General features: G+C 33.3%; 1 protein-coding gene across 1 annotated transcript; it reads right to left on the minus strand.

Annotated features, from left to right (window-relative positions):
- Positions 1-3071: 3071 nt before the first annotated feature.
- LOC112529206 (ubiquitin carboxyl-terminal hydrolase 18-like) lies at positions 3072-16510 on the minus strand. Its single transcript, XM_025140346.1, has 11 exons — positions 16004-16510; positions 14751-14904; positions 14579-14667; positions 14374-14459; positions 14119-14281; positions 13883-14006; positions 11782-11939; positions 7435-7519; positions 6988-7200; positions 6608-6669; positions 3072-4219 (listed from the first exon to the last, which is right to left on the minus strand). Exons 1-11 carry the CDS (start codon positions 16306-16308, stop codon positions 3367-3369), a joined length of 2292 nt encoding a protein of 763 aa, XP_024996114.1. The 5' UTR covers positions 16309-16510; the 3' UTR covers positions 3072-3366.
- Between the last annotated feature and the right edge of the window lie 5305 nt (positions 16511-21815).

Raw genomic sequence — 21815 nt, forward strand, 5'->3', positions numbered from 1 at the left:
TTTATAATATAGTATAGATATATTAATATTAAATGTTGATGTGACATACATGAAACTTGACGTGTTTTTTAAAAAGTTCATACAAAACAGATGTTTTTCATAGTATAGACTCTTAAATACATACTTTTTAAATTACAGATTCTTAAATATGTATTTTGAACGCATTTAAATAGGAATTCATCTAAATTACGCTTTATTTCTTTTTATAAAATTTGCTCTTAAAAATACACCTTTTAATTCAAATTTATTGAGACATTAATTTTTAGGTACGTCCACATGTAAATGTCGGTTCTTGTCATTTCAAAAAGTCGATATCTTATTGTTCATAGACGTCATTTTGATCCCTTTAAGTCATATAAAACATTTGTATTTTTTTTATCGATGCCAAAAACGTTTAAAAATCTCAACATCGTTCTACTTTATTTTGGTCCCATACATGGGTAAAACGGTTGATCCTCAAATGGATCTCAACCTCGAGTAGCCTTGAATTGGTCCCTATGTAACCGATCTTTAGGACAATGACCATGGCTGATTATAACCGGTCGAACCAGGTCTTTAGAACCAACCATTCAGATCTTTTTTATTTTAATATAGTATATTGATTATAACAGATAATGGTGTTAGAACATAAAATTTATGTACCCAAATCAAATAATACTTTATTTATTTGATTAAAAATAAATATAAAAAACTCTGGTATTTATGATTCAAATGTTTAAAAAATCTTCTTCGATTGTCATATTGTCATCATTGATTATCGTTGATGCACTGAAAAATTTATAATTTTTTTTTGACCGGTCCATGTGTAACCAGTTCTCACATGAATGTTATAACAGGTCTAGATTGACCAAGCCTAACTGGGTTTTTTTAACCGGTCGTTGGTCTTGGGACTGGTCCCCTTAACAGGGCCTTTGTCCCCGTCTCTCTTTAACGCTACACATACTTACTGCAACCGATTATAAACGGCTAACATCATTTTCTTTCTTTCTTTGTTGCATGTGTTAAATCAAACTTAATAGAAACAGATGCTTATATTATGTATGTGGATTTCGTAACTCATTATCTACAATACATGTTGGACATGCACCGAATGATATATTCAATCACGAAATCGTCATAAATGCAACTAGTTGTGTGATACTAGACGATGAAAAGCTCAAAGGAGAAGTAAATGAAACTTAAAAGCGTTGGATCTGATTGCTCGAAGTGGTTTTTTAACGAATGTTCTATAACTATATACAAATACTGATCAATTCATGTAGCTTATCTGAAATGTACATTGTTCCTCATGGTTTCAAAAGGTTCATACCTGCAAGCCATCCTACATCTTCGCTAATTATACGATGTTACGATAAATATTAGGGGTTGTTTGGATCATGGGAATTGAAAGTAATTGAAAGGAATTGGAATGCCCAATCATTTGACCAAATTCCAAATAGAGTGTTTGGTTCATGGAATAAGACTACGGAATCCTTTCAATTCCAGTCGATTCCTTCACGCACAGATTTTACAATTCCATGGCAATATGCTAGGATTTCAATTCATTTCTTACAGATTCCTTCCCTAATCCAATTCCATGCAACCAAACGCAATCACAAGGCATGGTCAAATTCCATCAGATTCCATTCCATTCCCTCAAAGTCAAATTCATTTGATGAATTCTAATTCCATCGAAGTCCATTCTACGAACCAAACGCCCCCTTAGAGATGAATAAAATGATCAAAATTCGATGATCTATATGTCAATGGGTCCAAATTGTTCGAGATTGATTAGGTTTGTCAAGCCCATATTAGGCCCGCTAGTAACATTCAAAGTTTAGTTATGAAGACGATCGGGCAAAGCTAAGTTAGTAGTAAAGCCCGATAAAGAATCGAAACTAAGAGCCTATTTAGAGATTAATGGTATGGGAAGCTTATTCGTTAAGTCATATATGATCGTTAATTTGTAGCTTAATGATCAAGCCATCATCTTAATTTGGCTTAATTGGGACAATCCCTACCCTTTTTAAATGCATTAAGTAATGCTCCTTCAAACTCTACCATTCGTCTTGTGTTACGTGTAATTTGCGGAGGGGTTAAAAACAAAAACTAGAATTAGCATTCTTTTTTGTATTTATTGATTAAAAAAATTACGGTAATATTTTTGTAATATGATATATTATTCATTTAACATAAAATGTTGTTCATTTGTTGTATTGAATAAACAGTCTGAATGTCAGAAATAACAATTTTACCCCTCAATCTATATTTAAGAACCCCAATTCCAAACTATTCACTTCCAAACATATCAAACCAAATCAGAACAAATTCATTCTAAAAAATAAAAAATATCAAGTCTTAATATTTTTTTAAACCTAAAATGTAAAATCTTTAAATTAAAGTCAATGATCAAATCTTTAATTGTTGGTGGGATTTTAGGCAGGGGATTCTTGTTGGGATCAAATGGTTAATGATCAAACCTGATCAAACCAGCATTCAGAAATTTCAAGGAACATCAAAATAGATAAAAGTTTGTTTTTGGCCCTCCAAGTTTCGGTATATAAATTATAGCCCTTGATTTAAAAAGATTAATTCTAAAACAATGTTTAAAATAAAGAAAAATGACTAAAAGACTATTTTACTCTTGATTTTAACAGACATAGTAGACAGTCATTTGGTCGATGGACCAAATCCAACATAAAGTACATACCACAAGGCATTTTATGTAATAAATGAAGTCAGAAGACCATTTTTTTAAAAATATACATACCACAAGGCCTAACGGTTTGTAAAGCCAAGCCCTTAAACTTCGTTCTTTGTAGTTTTTTGGTTTATTCAATTGAAATGAAATCAACAAACGGAACAAACATGACAATGAAACGAGTTATCACCACTTCGTGTGCGTAAAACTAAGCTTAACGGCTTGGAAGCAAAGAGCGGGCCTAAAAAAGACCAGATTATCGGATACAGCCAATTCTTCTTATGCATCTCTATCCCGACGACAACAAACTTGACCAACATCGCAAAGCGGCATGTCAACCAATCAAAAAACAGTAGATACATCCCAACAACATTAAGATCAAAAGAATAGAAATCCATAGGATAAATAGAAATTCTTATTCACTTTATAAATGGAAAAGGACCATAAGACTCTTTTTGTCCCTTCAAGAATGTAACAAGTCAAAAGAATGCACCACATGTCATGTCTTTCCTCCATCACACCCAAACTACTATTTCTGCTCCTACCTAAAAACCAAAACACCATCCATCCCTGCCCATGAGACTTTCATATTTCCAAATTTTCTCAAACACAGAAACAGTTCAGTTCAGTCTAGTCCGGTCCAATCTTAGCTAACGCTGATCGTTAGACTATGTTAGTCTGCAAGTTTATTGAACCAAAGACCCTTTAGAGCCTCCATTTGGGAGCACACGTGATTCAGTATTTGACTTCACCATGTCAGATGATACGGAACCGTTGTTCTTCAAACATGGTTTTTCTTTCCCTTTAGGGTCGCTGATGTTTTCCTGAGGCTTCAAATCTCCGTTAGCCTGTTCCGTTTCAACAGAGACTTCTGCAGTTTTCTTGGTGCTAAGAATTTTCCGTGGTCGTTTCCCGAGGAATCCAGGGGAGATGAGCGGCTTCAATTTTGCTACTGAAGAACTTGTGTTTACCAGTTTCCTGGAAGCATCTTCCAGATTGGTGATGGTGGACTCAACTTTCTCGGGCTTACATCCAAAATCTACAGAATCCATCCCATTAGCTTCTTCACCGTTGCTTGAACCAATATCATCAGTATGAATCTGAACAGAAGCAGGTTTGTTTGTTATATCAGTTCTGTTATCGGTTTCAATATCGCACACTGGCAACGAGACTTCAGTATGTTGTGGAGTAGATGCTTCAGTATCAGTAGACGAGCAGAATGTATCTTCGACAGGCAAAGCGGGCCCCACACTGCCGGCCTTGCGATTGCCATAATCTCCATCGTCCACTAAAACAGAAGAACTAGCAGCATCTGAATCTGGTGCATCCATGTCCATGGATGACTTTTGAGATGCAAAAATGTTTGATGGCAAAGAATTAGCACGCATCACAGTAGCATCAACCGACTCTGCAGCCAACGAGCACTCAGCAGGTTGCCTTGTAATAGGGATCGTTTCTTGGGGTACATTTGATGCTTCAAGCTCCTCCTTTTTAGAAGTTTGGTCAATAGGATTTAAGCATGAACGTCTGGCAGAGACCCTGAAAAGAATTAACAACAAACATGCAAATGTAAAAACACAAATAGTATATATCATAGAGCTTAAAGTCAAATACCAGTAAACAACACTGATTACAAAATGCAATATTGATCGTCAAGAAAGATCAGTGGAGACAAACAACACTGATTACAAAATGCAATATTGATCGTCAAGAAAAATCAGTGGAGACATATTTCTTACGCTTAGCACTTGGGTAAAATTTGAAAGTTTCAGTTCTCAAGTCATAGATTGTCATCCATGTGGGTTTCCGTTTATTTCATTTGCTCAAATACTTGTTACACATAACCACACACCAACAATCTAAACGTAGTAAGAACACATGAGTACAGACTAAGGGACCCTTTACCAGCACAAAATGGGTAAGTGCTAACCAGGTAAGAGTATGGTCTATGTTAGCATTTGTCATTGACCGAGTAAGAGTCCACCGGATCAGCATCTTGGCCGACATCATGGTCCGGTAAGAGGCCGTGAGCAGGCAGTAAACAAACAGCCCCTAAGTCGCATATAATATATATATATATATATGGTGATAGACTCTCCTGGTTTTTTGGTTCTATTCTTCTTGGTAAAAGTTGTTTTCCAAACTTCTCTTGCAAACAAGTGATTTGTGCAAAAGATAAAACTCCTTCCATCCCAAAAGATGCAATGTTTGACCTTGACTTGGCGTACATACTTTTTTGACTAAGAATCAAATAAATAAAAGTTTCCCTTAATAATAGAAATTTGAGAGAACTTGCAGACTAAAATCAATCATCTTGTAATGACCGCTAATGGGCAAAAGATAAATTCAGAGTTAATTAAATTTTAAGCTATAGTTGTAAGATTACCCTAAGCTTGACTTCGTACAAGTTTGGTTAATTGCAATGCATACATGTATATTTTTTTGGGTCTAAATTTGATTATGCTCATACAAAGCAAACATTTAATCATAAACTGTAAAGTTATCTTGCAGCTGTTATTGAATGTTCAAAGATCATATACTACTATTATTATTCAAGTTGGAGATTTAGAGTATCTCTAACAGGTATGCTATATTTTCTCTCTCTTGTTCCAAATTTGGAGATTTTTCCTCTCTTTCCTATTTTTCTCTATTTTAGAGGGAAGTTTAGCACAGCCATTGGAGCAAGCTTTTCCCAGATCTCCAAAAAGAATAAAATAACATAGTTGTTGGAGATGCTCTTAATATTCGTTATATATGCTCCTTTATGATATACACATGTATAGATTGATGGACTTGGTGTTGGTACAAATCCATTTGTTGGAAGTTGAGACGGTATGAGTATGAGTTTCTCACAGCTTCATTTAAAAATTGCTTCTCTGAGATGGCTACTCACCAAAAAAATTATTAATAATGATGATAAGATAACACCAGACCTAGCCCGGTCCCTACCTTTGCCAACAAAGTTGTTAAAGGCTCAAGGCGCACTTAGGCGCAAAGGGTTCCGGCGCCTAGGCACGAGGCGCAGGCATGAAGCGCGGGCCTCAGGAATGCAAGGCACATCTTATGAATATATACATACACACACACACACAGTTGCACACAACTCAATTATGCAACACGTAAAAGCCTCCAATGCAGCAACCAACAGTACTTCAATAGAGGCAAAAGGAAGAAGGGTTTAAAGCGTGAGCCATGAAGAAGTCCTATGGTCTGGGTATTCATAGAGAAGAAGGCTTGAAGTTCTAAGGACTGGGTATTTCATATTAGGGTTTGACTTGCATCATCTATTTAATAACTCATCTTTTAAGAAATCAGAAGATGAGAAAACTTATTTAATATCAGGGTTTGACTAGGCATTTAATAACCCTTTATGAGGCATGCCTAGGCCCACAAGGCACCTCAACCAAGGCGCAGGACGTTAATGAGCCTCGTGAATAGAGCCTTGACCTTAGAAAAGCGCAAGACCTTGAGCCTAGGCATGCCTCAAGCACCCTTTTAACAACTATGTTTGCCAAGCCAGAATATCTAACTATTTCTTTTGGCAGATTTTGACATGGATCTTTATAATAAAGAACCATAAATATTAATGGAATTCCACTTTCCAAACATGTCTCAGTTTCTAAATTTTTAAATAGACTTTGGGTTGAGATATGACATTGGAACTAGGAACCACAAACAGAGGAGATTCAGGAAATGAGGAGGTTATACAGGTCAGGCTAAAGTGTTTTTAGAATACTTTCTTAGTTCTTTCATATTTCTCTCTAACTCATTTTGCTCCAGTATTTTGTAACAGGCAGTAAATATTACAAAAGATACGATTAATCTAAGGCAACCAACATGTAAATCGGATGATAAAAGACATATATACTAGAACAAAAGGACGAAGTCAGGGCAGCTTGATAAGTGCTTAAGCTAGAACATATGTACCTGCTGTACAGAAGCATATAAGCTCCCTGTGAGAGCACTTCCTCCAGTTCAACTGCATCAACCTGCAAGCAATTGTGAACCAGTTTGGAAACAAATGCAAAGTGATGAAGTCAATTGAAGGCACATAAACCTGATGCTTGTATTAATGCTTTCAAGAGATAACATCATGCATATTACCGATTTATGAAGACAGAAGTTGGGTGAATACAAGTAATTAACGTAGAAAAAACCTCAATTAATGTAAGGGCTTAGAAAACCCTACTTCTGCTATAATAAGATGCTTCTAAACATATTTTCAGAAAAACAAAACAAAAACCTCTGAAATCTGAAGTAGATGCAACAAAAGCAGAAAGAGAGAGAGAGAGAGAGAGAGATTCCACCTTGCAGTCATCAATTCTATACCAATTTCCAGAGAAGTCCTTCGTATAGCAAATGTAATGGCCAAAATATGATGCATTCAACATGTCCACATGGACAACAACTGCATACAGCTTGTACTTATCATAGCCATCGGCAGCTTCACTCATGTAGGGACTAAGATCTAAAGTCTCTGGGAATGTCACCCTCTTATTAAGTTTCCCAAATCTCCCACTCTGCACAGAAAATAAGATGTTAAGAAGCACCAACTAATAGATAAGCAAAGATTCATCACTCATGCATCTTTTCAAGGAAGACATAACTTCATGATAAAGCTCACAACAGTACAGCTTTATTTACATCAGGAAAGATGATAATAATGATCCCATATCAATTGTCAACATCTTTCATAAGCAAACCTAATGTTTTCAAAAGTGTATTTGCAGATAGATAACTCTAGATGCACGAACCTGAAACCTCTTCAATGCAATTGTTAGAATATTTGGAGGCATATGAATGTTTAGTCGTTTCCATGCCAAGACATAGTCATTACAACTGCAGAAAAATTCAGCACTACAGTAAGTTGACAATATCATGCATCGACTACTAGCAAAATGAATAAACATAAAATTATAAAGAGTCGTTATTGCTGTCGTTGATTGTGATGATGATGAAAAGGTTACCAAAATATTCAAGAAAAGATCAAAGGATACCAAATCTTATGCTAGGTGATATGTTCAAATCGTCATGTAGTAGCAAGATCAATGTCTTGCTATAAAAGTAGCAAGAACAAGGTCTTGCTATAAAACTTCTAAAGAGAACATTCACAAAATGGAAGAGACATTGACTGAGAAGATGGACAAGTCGAGGATGTAATAGAAGGTAGGGTTACCTAGCATAATTAACATATGAATGTAACATATAGTATCAAGCAGAGGATGTAACAAGAGGTAGGCCAGGCCAAAAACATCGCTGTTAATGGTGAAGAAATTGGCTGTGCGAGGGACAATAATCCTAGAAAAGGAGAGTGTGGGGTGAGTAATTCACATACACAGGCGCATGGGCGGACCTAAGAGGGTGGCATGGGTGGCACGTGCCACCGTATTGTTTCGCGGCCGAAGGGTAAAAAATTTAGGTTTGTTAACGGTGCTACCGTATCGTTTTAGAATGTGCTACCGTATCGTTTTAGAATGTGCTACCGTATTTTCTTGAAATCCAAATGGTGCAACTAAAACCTAAACAAAACAAAGTCTAAATAACCAAAACCATACTTTTTGTAATTATTTTTGGGTATATATTGACCATTTTCAAAAGATGAAGACGCGTCGGGTACAAGTTTAGGAGTTGTTTATCGGTACTTAGGGCTGTAAACGAACCGAACAAACACGAACGGAGACTTGTTCATGTTCGTTCGTTTAACTTAACTGAACAAACGAACGAACATGAACGGTAAACGAACAAAAATCTTTGTGTTCGTGTTCGTTCGTTTGGAAATAAGGTGTGTTCGTGTTCGTTTATGTTCATTCGTAAACATGCTAAACGAACGAACATAAACGAACGAGCTAAACGAACATAAAAAAATATTATTTGAATTCAAAGTAAATAAATAAAAGATAATATATTAAACTTAATATATAAACGAACATAAACAAACGAATATAAACGAACGGTAAATGAACGAACGTTCACGAACATAAATGAACAAACGAGACTCTTGTTCATGTTCGTTCATTTAACTAAACGAACAAAAGAAAATAGTTCATGTTCGTTCATTTATTAAATAAACGAACATAAACGAACGGTAAATGAACGAACGTTCACGAACATAAATGAACAAACGACTCTTGTTCATGTTCGTTCATTTAACTAAACGAACAAAAGAAAATAGTTCATGTTCGTTCATTTATTAAATAAACGAACATAAACGAACTTATGCCGAACGGTTCATGAACGGTTCGCTGAACATTCGGTTCGTTTACAGCCCTATCAGTACTATAAAAAACATATTTTTTGTAATATTTTTAAATGTATATTATACTATATTTATTATATGGTGCCACCGTTTGAAAATTTTTCTGGGTCCGTCCCTGCACAGGCGGTTGTTTTACTCACAGGTTTAAATGACTAGTTTTGTTTCATCATTCTTCTGGTTTTAAAAAAGCACTCCCATCTTTTTGTTTTTGCATATTCGTCCATACGTTCACTTAACTACCCAGGCAGTATGGATGAAGGCATAGTGAGCTGAGAGCCTGTTTGTTAGCAGCTTAATGGGACTCACATCTTATTCAGTCAGCTATAGATGACTGTTTGGTAGTGGCTTAATGATATAGAAAGTGGCTTATTCAGTAAGCTTCTCAAGGGGCCTTTATGCAGAAAGCCAAGTTTTTTTCCAAGCATGTCCATCCCGATTAAAGAACATGCTCCTTCCATTTATGAAAAAACCCTCCCTAACGAAAACCTTCCCAATCAAACAACCCCTGAGTTTATTTAAGCTGAGTTCAACATATTTTATGCTTTTTCCAACAAGCTATATTACTGTATAAAGCTCCATGCTTGTGACTCAACTTTTACTGATCTCCATCCTTGGCAGATGCCTTCTTCTAAGCAATATGTCCACATAGGATGGGACATTATTCTCCAAAGGACAAAAACGTAGCCTGAGAGACACTCTATGGTAAAGTGGATACGTACATACCGCCTCAATGGTAAACATTTTTGGAATGTTGGAGTAGCAACGAGCAGCTCAAGCACATGAAGGAACAATCTCAAAATACGAGATTGACTATGACAACACTTTGCCCATGTCGTAGGTGACGGTACCTGTACTTCTGCATGGTATGACTCATGGCTTCTCATAGGCACGTTAAGTAACATTCATGTAGAATAATAACCAGGGAGGAGAATAGCCTTCAGGATTTGGTGAAGGACCTAATTGGAAATAATGGATGGACTTGGCCAGTTACTTGGTTACCTCATGAGGAACAGTAAGGAATTACATACCCAACTCTTAATGAGGGTTGCATGGATGTGGAAAAATGAAGATGTGGCACTGATTCCAGTTTCTGTAAATGGGATGTGGAGAAGTATAAAAGAGATAGGGGAGGCGGTTCCCTGGCACAAACTTGTGTGGCACAACAATCGAATACCTAAACGCTCTATGATCCTCTGGTTGGCTCTGGGCAACAGCCTTCAAACTCAAGATCACATGGCACTGTGGCAAACCGGGATCGTTGCAATGCCTTTTATGCCTAGACCCAAGACTCTCGTGACTATTTGTTCTTCCTATACAAGTTCTCTAGATGTGTTTGGACAGAATTGAAGGTTGTGCTAAAAATGGTGGTTGTTCCTGATGACTGGAATGGTTTAATAGCTAGCTTCCTACTAGGTTGTCTCTCTAACTCCGTGTAGAAATTAGAATGCGGTCCATAACCTCACTTTAGCAACCACAGCCTATCTCATTTGACAGGAAGGGAACAACCGTCTTTTTGGTGGGATGAGGCATACCATAAAGAAAATGGTGACAGTAATTAAAGGAGACATCCGATGGCGTCCGGCAACAGTCACCATGAGAGAGTCAGTTGCAAAAAAAGACATCCACATGTTGTTGAACATACCACATGTTAAGAGACATAAAGGGAGCTAAGATCGAAGATTTCAATAATATAGTGGAACTGGGAGCATGCGAAATGGGAGGATGAAGTTGTGGAAGACCGGTGACAAAAAGCTTGTCGGGATTCACTTTTGCTACAGAGGCCGTTTATTTTGGTTAATTAAGATTTTGCTTATTTCTATGTAAGCTTGAGTTTATTTTGATTGCTTGTTATGTGATATGAATGATGTTCCAACCACTTTTGTGTTCATTTAGTGCGCTCCAACTCAACTCTTGCGGCCTGTCCCATAAGGTGGGTAGAAATGCATTCTGGGCAGTAGTACCAGGCCGCTAGGTGTATCCTTTTGTTTGTGTTGATGAAATTGCCAGAAGTATCGTCCTCTTTCCAAAAAAAGAAGCTATGTCATGATGAAGATTAATATCAAAGCATGTGATGCACATAAATAGATCAGTAAGCTGCCCCGATATATCCCAGAAATTCTTTGAGAAAAAGAAAAAGGTAGAAACACCCTCTTGACAGCAAATGGCACAATATGCATCGGCAAGACAACTGAGAGACAGAACGAGGCAGCTGTGCGCCTGGGCCAAACACATGCATAGAAACACAGAAAGGTCAAAGCTCCTCTAAATGTTACTAATCATATATGCCCTTCTATTGAAACATGGAACATGCTTTCTTATCACTCCTTGGCCAGTTGTGTATAATGTAGCTGATCTTTCGATACCCCACCCTCCCTAACTTATCAAGTAGTCTAATTCAGTAAAGGACATAAAATGATGTATTGACCAAGTAGCCTCTGAATAGATCAAAAAACTGAATCCCCAACATACAATGATACAGCTAGAATTACAAAGTTCAGCCACTAAGAGAGAGCATGAAACCCTCATGCAGTATGATAACCAAGGTTCCAGCAGGATGATTTTTACTTCTCTTCTAAGTGTAGCAGTTTCATCTTCAGTAATACAGACAGATATGGGAAAATTATGGAAGAAGAAACAGAAGCAAAATAAAGTAAATCTACTGTAATGCAAAATGTATATCAAGCTTATTAGAAGTCCAAAAAGAATAAAGAAAACAAGTCCATTTTACCAGTTTGTTAAATAATAACGAACAACATCACAATTATGTAGAGTGAAAAAGTTGCAACTGAATCTCATATATAGGTAGTCGATGAATAGAGCAAAGAATGAAAATAAAGGCAATTACCCGTCGCATTTGTACATATTATCCCCATCAAGCCACTCTTTGGCTGTAAATTGGTCTAAGCATTCCTCAAGAGATGCAGCATCCCCTTGGATTTCAACAGTCAAATCCATCATATTTTCAAACTGATTTGAAACATTATTGCATTTTGTGCAGATCACCTAGTAAGCATTATAGACAAGCTTACCATTAGATAAATGTAAGCCTTTAACAAAAATAAATGAGTTCTTAGTTGGAATAAACAAGTAAACAATGGATAAGGGAGAAACATGGATCAATCACTAGCAATGACATGCAAAATGATTCCATATCCTACCAAAAGAAAGAAACAGAAAATCCCAACTAGGTCAAAGAAATCATGATACAGTTATATGATTCATATGAGTGTTAAGGGTGATTCATCAGACCTTCCTATGCTCGGAAACCATACAACATGTCATCTGTATGATGCAAACTCTTCAGAGATGTACACGTGGTAGTACAGAATCTAAGGCGAAAATAGCAAGACATGGTCGGCATAAATAAAGCTATAATCAATTCATTCTAAGCATTCTCATGGTAATCCCATAGAGAGAGCACTAGATTTTACAAGCTGGTCCATAGCCCTTTCACACCTTTGCAATCTCATAGTTGACCATGTAAGCCCATACATTTGCTTGCGATTGGACTCAACCCATTATTTTTGTTTTACTATAAAGTTCCGCTACAGTGAATAATTTGCTTTCTGTTAATTTGCCATACAAATAATATGTTCTACCTCACAGGTACAATTCAAAATAATATATAATTTCTTAAAAAATACCATGAATATATAGCATCAGCACACCCAAAAGGGCCAAAACGGTGATAATTTCAATTGATTACATGCCAAATTATTAATGTAAATTTCTGATCATAACTTGTCAATAATTGACATAAATCATCTGTTAGTTTTTTTTTAGTGTGTTGTGCCTAGCTTTCTCATGAAATTTATCTATTTATTTGCTCTATGTTATTATTAAAACAATTGGGTTGGGTGGTTTGTTTATGCATTTTTATTTATCTATTAGTTTAGGTTTGAATATTAGATAGTTATTCTATTTTCTGTTATTTTGTGAATTCCTGAAAGTAGTATGGAATTTTGAGACAATAAACTTAGAGCTAAAATTGGGGGTCATTTCAAGTACACCAAAAGATAACATGCATCTTAAACACACATTACAAAGTTGAAGAGCTACCTAAATTATGATAAAGCATGAAAAACAAGACAAAGGAATTAAAAAGGATCACTCTGCCAGATGGATGGAGATAACCAACTCCCAATAGAACTTGATCATTAGCATCCGGTGAACGTCTTCTTGTACACGACAACATACTTCGGCTATCTATCTCTCTTATAAACTGAAGACCCATACGTTAAAGACTTAAAATACACAGTTGTCTCCAAAAGTTGACCACCAAACCATCATGCCCCATTCGGCCACACACGTGACCCACAATCATAATTTCAATCTTCTGCAAACCCTACTAAATCGTATTTATAGATCTCATATTTCAAGAAGGCTTGATGAACCCCCTATCTTATATAAAATGCTAGCTAGCCTAGTCTCTTTCGAAGTGCTCGAAGTCGGCTAAGGTTCAATATATGTTTTCTTCAATTAAAGCCACATAAACAAGTCAACGCAAAGCTCTTTATTGACTTTAACAAAAAGGAGTTATATTGATATGGGTCACATAGAATCTGCAGAAGGTTATTATTGCAATAAAATGATATTATTAAAAATAAACGGAAGTTTAAAGATATTCCACGCTTTTAAATTTTCTATTCACCAGGTGGCTTAGATCTTGACTAAGCCCTTTTAAGCGCTCAGATTATCCATATAAGCAATGTTGGTTATGCTGAACATCTATGCACTAACTTGAGGATTACTAAATGTGAAGATCTTTATTAACTATTTTATGTTTAGACCCATTCTTTGTTCTGTGAACAATGGAACTATCTTTCCTGGCATTATCCAGCACACATAAACACAACAAAACAACACCTACGAAAGCAAAGGGACCCTTTCTTATCTATTTTCATATATAATATAAAGAGAATAGAAAGCAATTAATACAAAGGCACCTGAGATTGGAGGCGACCCCCAAATATATGTTGAATAAGAGTTGTCTCCTGAGAACTGGGATGCACAGCTCTTTCTCCACCATATTCATCAAGGCAAACTGATTGCATAGTATCAATAACAAACCTAGTATACATGAAAGTTATGTGATCAGCAATCACTGCATAAACAAAATTTAAAATTCTTCAGATTTGCAATATATGCCTATGTAACTAGTCAGATGTGAAGTAAAAGAAACCTCATGAACTCGTGAGCATCCTCCTGTTTTCCATAGCCAAGATTTCCACCAATATTAGGCAATCTTGATAAAATGTTGATTGGTGAAAAAGCTTGGTTACTTTGGCTGGCTCTTTCCACATGATCTTGAAGTTCACACAGGAAGCACCAATCATTTCGCCGGCCTGAAACCAAATACATGAAAAGTAGGTGTCACAAATTTTCTGACAAATTGAGAGAGAGAGAGAGAGAGACAGTCAGAGTGAGTAGCAATTACATCCTCTCCGATGGCCTTTCTCCAGCAAATAGGCAGCAAGTGGTCGAGTGTATGCTAAGCATTGTAAAACTACATTGGCAAAGCAGCTGCTAAAAGAAACACAACCATTAAAACTCCTAAAACCATAGAACAATATTCTATACGGAAGCAGCCAAACATGAACAGAGAAAACTAATGGGTGCAGTACAGTAGCCATAAACATAACCTGTTTCCACAATTCAGAAGCCCACAAGGAGGGAAGCCTTGCTTCTGCCAGTTAAAGAGCTCCACAAATTTTTCATAGGGAAAAAGAATCTAAAACAGAAATAATCAACTGAATATTAGTGACTATATATTGAAATCAATTTGGACAAGAGAACACAGACACCAATTTGGACCTTTTTTAACTGGGTAGAAATCCCGGTGCCAGGAACTAATGCAACTGCAGTGGAATTTCTCCTTCCTTGCAAACTTGATTTGCAGGACAACCGAAATTCTTCACATTTCTCCTTGTGCCCAGATAGCCAATGAGATTTTTGACATGATTCTGAGCTGAAAGATGGAATAAAAAAAACCACAACTAGAAATATAAGAGCAAAATACGAATCAACTAAAAGGTCTGAACCATTCAAAGATCCAAAAACCAACGACTAGCAATCGCGAACCAGACTTCATAGAAATTCAGAATATCATATGGGAAGAAGTGAAAAATTTTAGCAGTAATGCAGAACATATATCACTAAGAAGCTTCAAACATTTATCTTCAGGAGTAAAATCTTGCATCATCCAATCACATAGCAAAAAAAATTGCATAATAATGGTGCTTATGGAGACAATCATCAATTTCAATAAATTTAGTTCTTTATCCCAAAAGTGATTTCTAATCCCTAAGTAATATTATCAAATCTCTTATAAGTCTCAATTGAAAACACAAGATTGTAAACAACCAGTGATGCACAATTGAACCCACTACTCACAACAAGAAAGAACGAAGCTCGTCAAAAGTAGCAAACTTTGTGATCAAACACATGCACAATTCAGTAGGCCTTGCCAAAAGAAAACCTCAACAAACTTCGGAATTTAATTTTGTTGAAAAGGGTTCTAAGAGACTGGTATGAACTTGACACATAGATACAAAACTAATAGAAGGCTTACAACATCAATCAACAAACTCTCACAAGTAGACACAGATTACGAAACAATGAAGAATTTTGTAAAAGGGTGATGTTCTGAACCATGTCAATTGAAGTAAAACGTTATCAGTAACCAAATTCGACTGATGAGTCCACTTGAGTCCAAAACTAGGTTTTTGAACATAATATATAGACAAATAACTTACACAAGCAATAATTTTTTCAATGAAAAATTGGGGCCTTGGTGCATTCACCACTATAAAGTATGAACGTTGTCACCTGGAAACTGCCATAGGGTAAAATTCCCAAGGAATCATATATCATCGGGTAATTAAACTATATATCTATTTGTGTGGCATTAATTCAACCGCCTTGAACTACCTAATATGGAAACAACCCTGTATATTCCAATATCATGTCAAGAAAACAGACATAAACATAAGATTGAATCAATGGTTATGATGAACAATGGTGTTAATTAATAAATCAAAAAACCAAGAGCAACAGTGCGCATGTACCAGTATCGAACCACTTTGCATCGCGAACAATATTTCTTCGTCAAGCTGCCGCAGACAACGCAGGAATCACTAGTCGCGACGAGACCCGGCATCGACGACGACGAAGGGGATACAACAGTGTCTGATTGAGAGGAGGATGAAGAAGATTGGGAATGGGAATCGAAACGGGGGTCGTCGTCTCCTTCAACAAAAAAGTACTTGGAAGCAGTGTTCTTGACTAGGTAAATCAATCCAAAGAAAACAGCGAAAGCTGTGATGCCGAGTTGAAGATACCAATTGAGATCCAGAGGATTATATTCATGCATCGACGACGACTCTGCTGAATCTTATTAGAATTATTAGGGTTTTTCATCGATGATTCATTAGAAATTCGGACCCAAAACCAGCACAGGCTGGTACTAGTAGCCTACTGGCGATCGATTTCGATGAGAATTGGGGAATTCTGAGGGGGGTTTCTTCTCACGATCGTTCGTTTTGTCGAATAAGCTCCGGAGATTCCTTCCGATTATCATGGAATGTTTGCATTGCCAAACCCAAAGGGCCTATTAAACAAGAAAATTAAATAATGAAACGGTGTCGTATAAGTCCCTTTCCAATTATCACCCCAAAACCCAAACTAATCCTTGCGGGATTCGAGTTTGATTATAAATCTACTTCCTTTTTTTTTCTTTTAAAGAACTAATTGGTTATTTACTTGCAACTTAATTAGGTTTATTGGTTTATCTATTTTATTTGTACAGTTTATTTGGGTTATTTACTGTAAAGTAATTTTTAGATATTAAAATTTATTACAATGAATGTTTATTGTATGTTTATCTGTACTATATTATAAAGCATTTGATAAAAACTCTCAAAAACCATTTTTTATACATGAAGTATTGTTTATTGAAGCATATTACTTAAAATTTAAGATTACAAGTAAATAATACATAAGTATAACTTATTAAAGCTCTATATTTGAATTTGTGTAATTAACTATTAGATAAATATAATCAAATATTGGATAAACATTTCATTTTAAATATAAAAAATCTAAAATATAATTATAATAATCATTATCTTCTGACATAATACTTAATGATTATCTTTATAAAAAATTATATTATTAAATCAAAAATAAATTATTTTTTATTAAACCTAAATTAAGTTATAATAAAAGAAGTTGAATTAAATAAATTACACAACAAAACAACAGTTTTAAATAGTTAATTTATACTATATTATAAAGCATTTGACAAAAACTCTTAAAAATCAGTTTTTATGCATGAAGTATTGTTTATTGATGCATATTACTTAAAATTCAATATTACAAATAAACTGTGTGCAAGTACAATTTATTAAAGTTTCATGTTTGAATTCATGTAACTAACTTTAGATAAACATAATCAGATAGATGATAAACATCTCATTTTAAATATATATAAAAAACTAAAATATAATTAGGATAATCATTGAGTTCTAACAAAATACTTAATTATTATCTTTATAAAAAAATTATATTATTAAACCAAAAATAAAAAAATAAATTAAAGAAATACACAAAAAAGAAGAAATTTTAAATACTTAGTTTGGTACTAATATCAATGTATTTTTTTTATTTTTTATGATACTTTCATATTTAATATTCTATTCAAAAATAAAAACATTATATCTTTCTCAAAATCACATAAAACCGTATTATAACATCGATTAAGACAAAAAAAAAATGAAACACTAAAATCGAGATATATCTCGATGCATTGTACGAGTACCCTTCTAGTTTAATACTAATATCGATATGTTTTTAAAAAAATTAAGATATTTTCAAATTTATATTTTATTTTAAAAATTAAAAACATTATCGTTTTTCTCAAAATCACATAAAACAGTATTATAACATCGACAGGGAACAAAATAAAACGAAACATTAAAATCGAGATGTATTTTACTGCATTGCTCGAATACCCTTCTAATTTCTAAATATTAAAATTTATTACAATGAATGTTTTACTGTAAATTTATCTTTATTTAAATGGTTTATGATTAATGAGAATTTACAGACTTTCAATTTTCTCTATATGTGTTGTTTTATTAAATACGCTCCTTGAAACGAAGTGATAGTGAAATCAAGTTAAAATTCAATATTTGAGATAACTTTTATATGTTTAAGTTTTAAAACGTTATTCTACTATGTTTTATGTTGTAGATGCAAAATATGATTTGTCACTCTTATTAAAATAATATTCATGCATTGTTTTTGTTTATTAAAATAATATTCATGCATTGTTTTTGTATGTCTATCTATACTATCTTATTAAGCAAATTTAACAAAAGTCTTAAAGTCTTAAAATAGTAAAGGACCAAAATATCCTTTATACTTTAGGTCACTTTTTCACCCTCTCCTCTCCTCACATACATTCACCTCCTCACATACACTCACCCCCTTACAACCGATTTTTTTAAAATTATAATTTTAAATTTACATTTTATACCCCCATAATTAATTAATTTATTTATTTTACGTGATTTATTTTTAAATGTTTCATTTTAAACTTTTATCAAATTAACATACATAATCGTATATCAATTAAAACATGTTTAAAAAAACAATTTTATTTTTAACAAATTATACCATTATAATCGTCTCGTTAATACCTTCGAAATGAGTCAAATGTTGAATAGTTTTTGACTTAATTATATTATTATATATTATATATACTGTGAAAAAATATTTTTAATATTTACGATTTATACTTTTATAGTTATTTATTTTTATATATATATATATATATACTATATATTTTGGGGTTAGACTGTCTAAATTGACTGTATAATATGTTCTGAATTAATATGTTCTTAGGTTTTTTTGAATAATATATATATACATGTATTAATTCAACCTTAATCTGAGTTTCTGGACAAGAAAAAGAGGGTAAGCAGTTGAAATTTCATTCTAAAACCCATCTTTTTTTGTCTTTTCATGACATATGATCTGTCAAATTTGTAGTTTTCTTTATTGGTTTTGAGTGTTTATCTTAAAACTCAAGTTTCTTGGTTCTTTGCTCTTGGTGTAAATCGAACACATTTATAGAGTCGTTTAAATATGTTGGATTTTAAATATATTAGATTTTAAACTGTCGTACAATTTTCATCGATAGTCTGTAATTGGAACCATAACTCTTATTTATTCAAATTGTATTAATATGTAAAGACCAAGTGTAACATATATCATCGTTAAATCTTATYTYATAAAAYCAGTGAAACTTCAAAATCGTTAAAATTCATGGCTCTTGCCACATTGCGCGGGTACACAACTAGTCAGTTTATAAAATTTGCATAATGCGTGATACCATGATGTTATCGATAAAAGAATACCAAAAATTGTTTTATAGATAAGACCTCTCTGGTTTTTTATAGCAAAAATGTTTTGATTGTTGTTTTACAATATATACACAATTATTTTGCCTTTGTATGAAAATATCTTACATATATTCATATATATACTATATTATAAAGTATTTGACAAAAACTCTTAAAAACTATTTTTTTAAGTATTAAGTATTGTTTATTGATGCATATTATTGAAAATTCAATATTACAAATGATTTTGCGTAAGTAACAACTTATTAAAACTTCATTTTTAAATTCGTGTAACTAATTACAGATAAACATAATCAAATATATGATAAACATTTATTTTAAATATAGGAAATCTAAAATATAATTAAGATAATCATCGAGTTTCTAACCGAAAGTTTAATTATTATCTTTAATAAAAATTATATTATTAAATAAAAAATAAATTACTTTGTTATAAGCCTAAATTAAATTATAATAAAAAATTGAATTAAAAAAGTTACACCAAAAAAGGAGAACTATTAAATAGTTAACTTAATACTAATATCGATTTTATTTTATTTTTGAATTTTTTATACTATCTTCAAATTTATATTTCATTCAAAAATACATTATCGTTTTCTTAAAACTACATAAAATCGTATTATATCGACAGAGACAAATAATAAAAACTAAACATTAAAATGGAGATTTATCTTGCTGAATTGTGCGAGTACCCTTCTAGTATATATACATATATATGTTGTATTATAAAGTATTTGACAAAAACTCTTAAAACCCATTTTTTATGCATATTGCTTAAAATTTAAGATTACAAGTAAATTATGCGAAATACAACTTACTAAAGCTTCTTATTTGAATTTGTGTAACTAACTGCAGATAAACATAATCAAACAAGGGATAAACATCTCATTTTAAATATAAAAAACCAAAAAAATATAATTAAAATAATCATTGACTTCTAACAAAATACTTAACTATTATCGATATAAAAAAATTATATTATTAAACCAAAAATAAAAAAAATGAATTACAAAAGTACACAAGGAAACGAGAAATTTTAAATGGTTATTTCGGTATTAATATCAATATTTTTTTTTCAATTTTTTATTATATCTTTATATTTATATTTTATTCAAAAATAAAAACATTATTATTTTCTCAATATCACATAAAACAGTATTATAACATCGACTGAGACGAAGAAATAAATAAAACGAAACATTAAAATCGAGATTTATTTCGCTGTATTGTGCGAGTACCTTCTAATATATATATATATATATAGAGACACATTGTTGAACTTTAATTTCTTTATTATTGGTGTGGATTAAAAGATTAATTTTTTTTTTTTCTTATGTGTATGTATAGAGAGAAACCAAAAAAATAATGTTAACTTTGTGAACTCAATGGAACAATCAGAATCATTATTAGTCATGGTTACTTCAAATGTTATAGTTGGTGATTAAAGGGTACATATGTAATTTTTATTTATGAGTTACTTTATTGTATTAAAGGGGATGCTACAAGAAAATTGCTTGTTTTTAGGAATGATAATCATATCATCCTTTTCAAGATTCTCAATAATTATGTTCCAATTAATTTGAATGATGGATAATCAAAATGAATACATTAACATCCAACATATTGATTCGGATGATTTTTCATTTAACGGGTGTCGAGCCTGGCAAATAGTGAAGTTTATAATTGATGTCTATTACCTCTAAAACGAAACTTGTGATAGTGATAAGTAGGATCGTCTCTTCAAGGACTCGGTGTTAATCGTAAGTCCAAGACGTAATCACGTGCAAATTCATTAAAAACAATATATATATAAAGTGAAACAACCCACCACGCACTAAATAGTATTAATAATCAAAACTCATACATTTCCATACATCATGTACCAACAATATACAAACTTTTTTCCAAAAATGTCTTTCTTACATCTTCTTTTTACCTTTATCCTGAGATGGTGGATGACCTGCAAAACAATTTATTACAACAATTGAGGGTTAGGCCAAAATGTCTAGTGAGTGAATTACCCTCTTATAAACATAAATTATTGCAAATCCCAAGATAGTTCAAACCTGAATTTTAACGTTGATTTAATATTTTAGTTATCCTGTCAATCCATCTATCGTGGTTACACCGTCATTTCATCTATCGCGATTACACCGTCATTTCATCTATCGCGATTACACCGTCATTTCATCTATTAAAAGTCAACCAGATAGTACTTAATTTTTGAAGAGATTATTGTACAACACTTAGTTCTATCCAGACAACACTATGTCCAGAGAGGAGGTTACCGAACAACGCTTTAATCTTATCCAGACAATAATAAAGAAATTCAACATGGGACGCAGGTTAAGAAATCAATAGGCATAGTGAATTGAATACGAAGTTCAAAGACTTAAGATGTGTTATAATACCCGTCAGATATGCATGTTTGTGTGTGTATATATATATATAT

Source organism: Cynara cardunculus, assembly GCF_001531365.2.
Source record: "Cynara cardunculus var. scolymus isolate 2C chromosome LG 16, CcrdV1, whole genome shotgun sequence".
In the NCBI taxonomy this organism is placed as follows: Eukaryota; Viridiplantae; Streptophyta; class Magnoliopsida; order Asterales; family Asteraceae; genus Cynara; species Cynara cardunculus.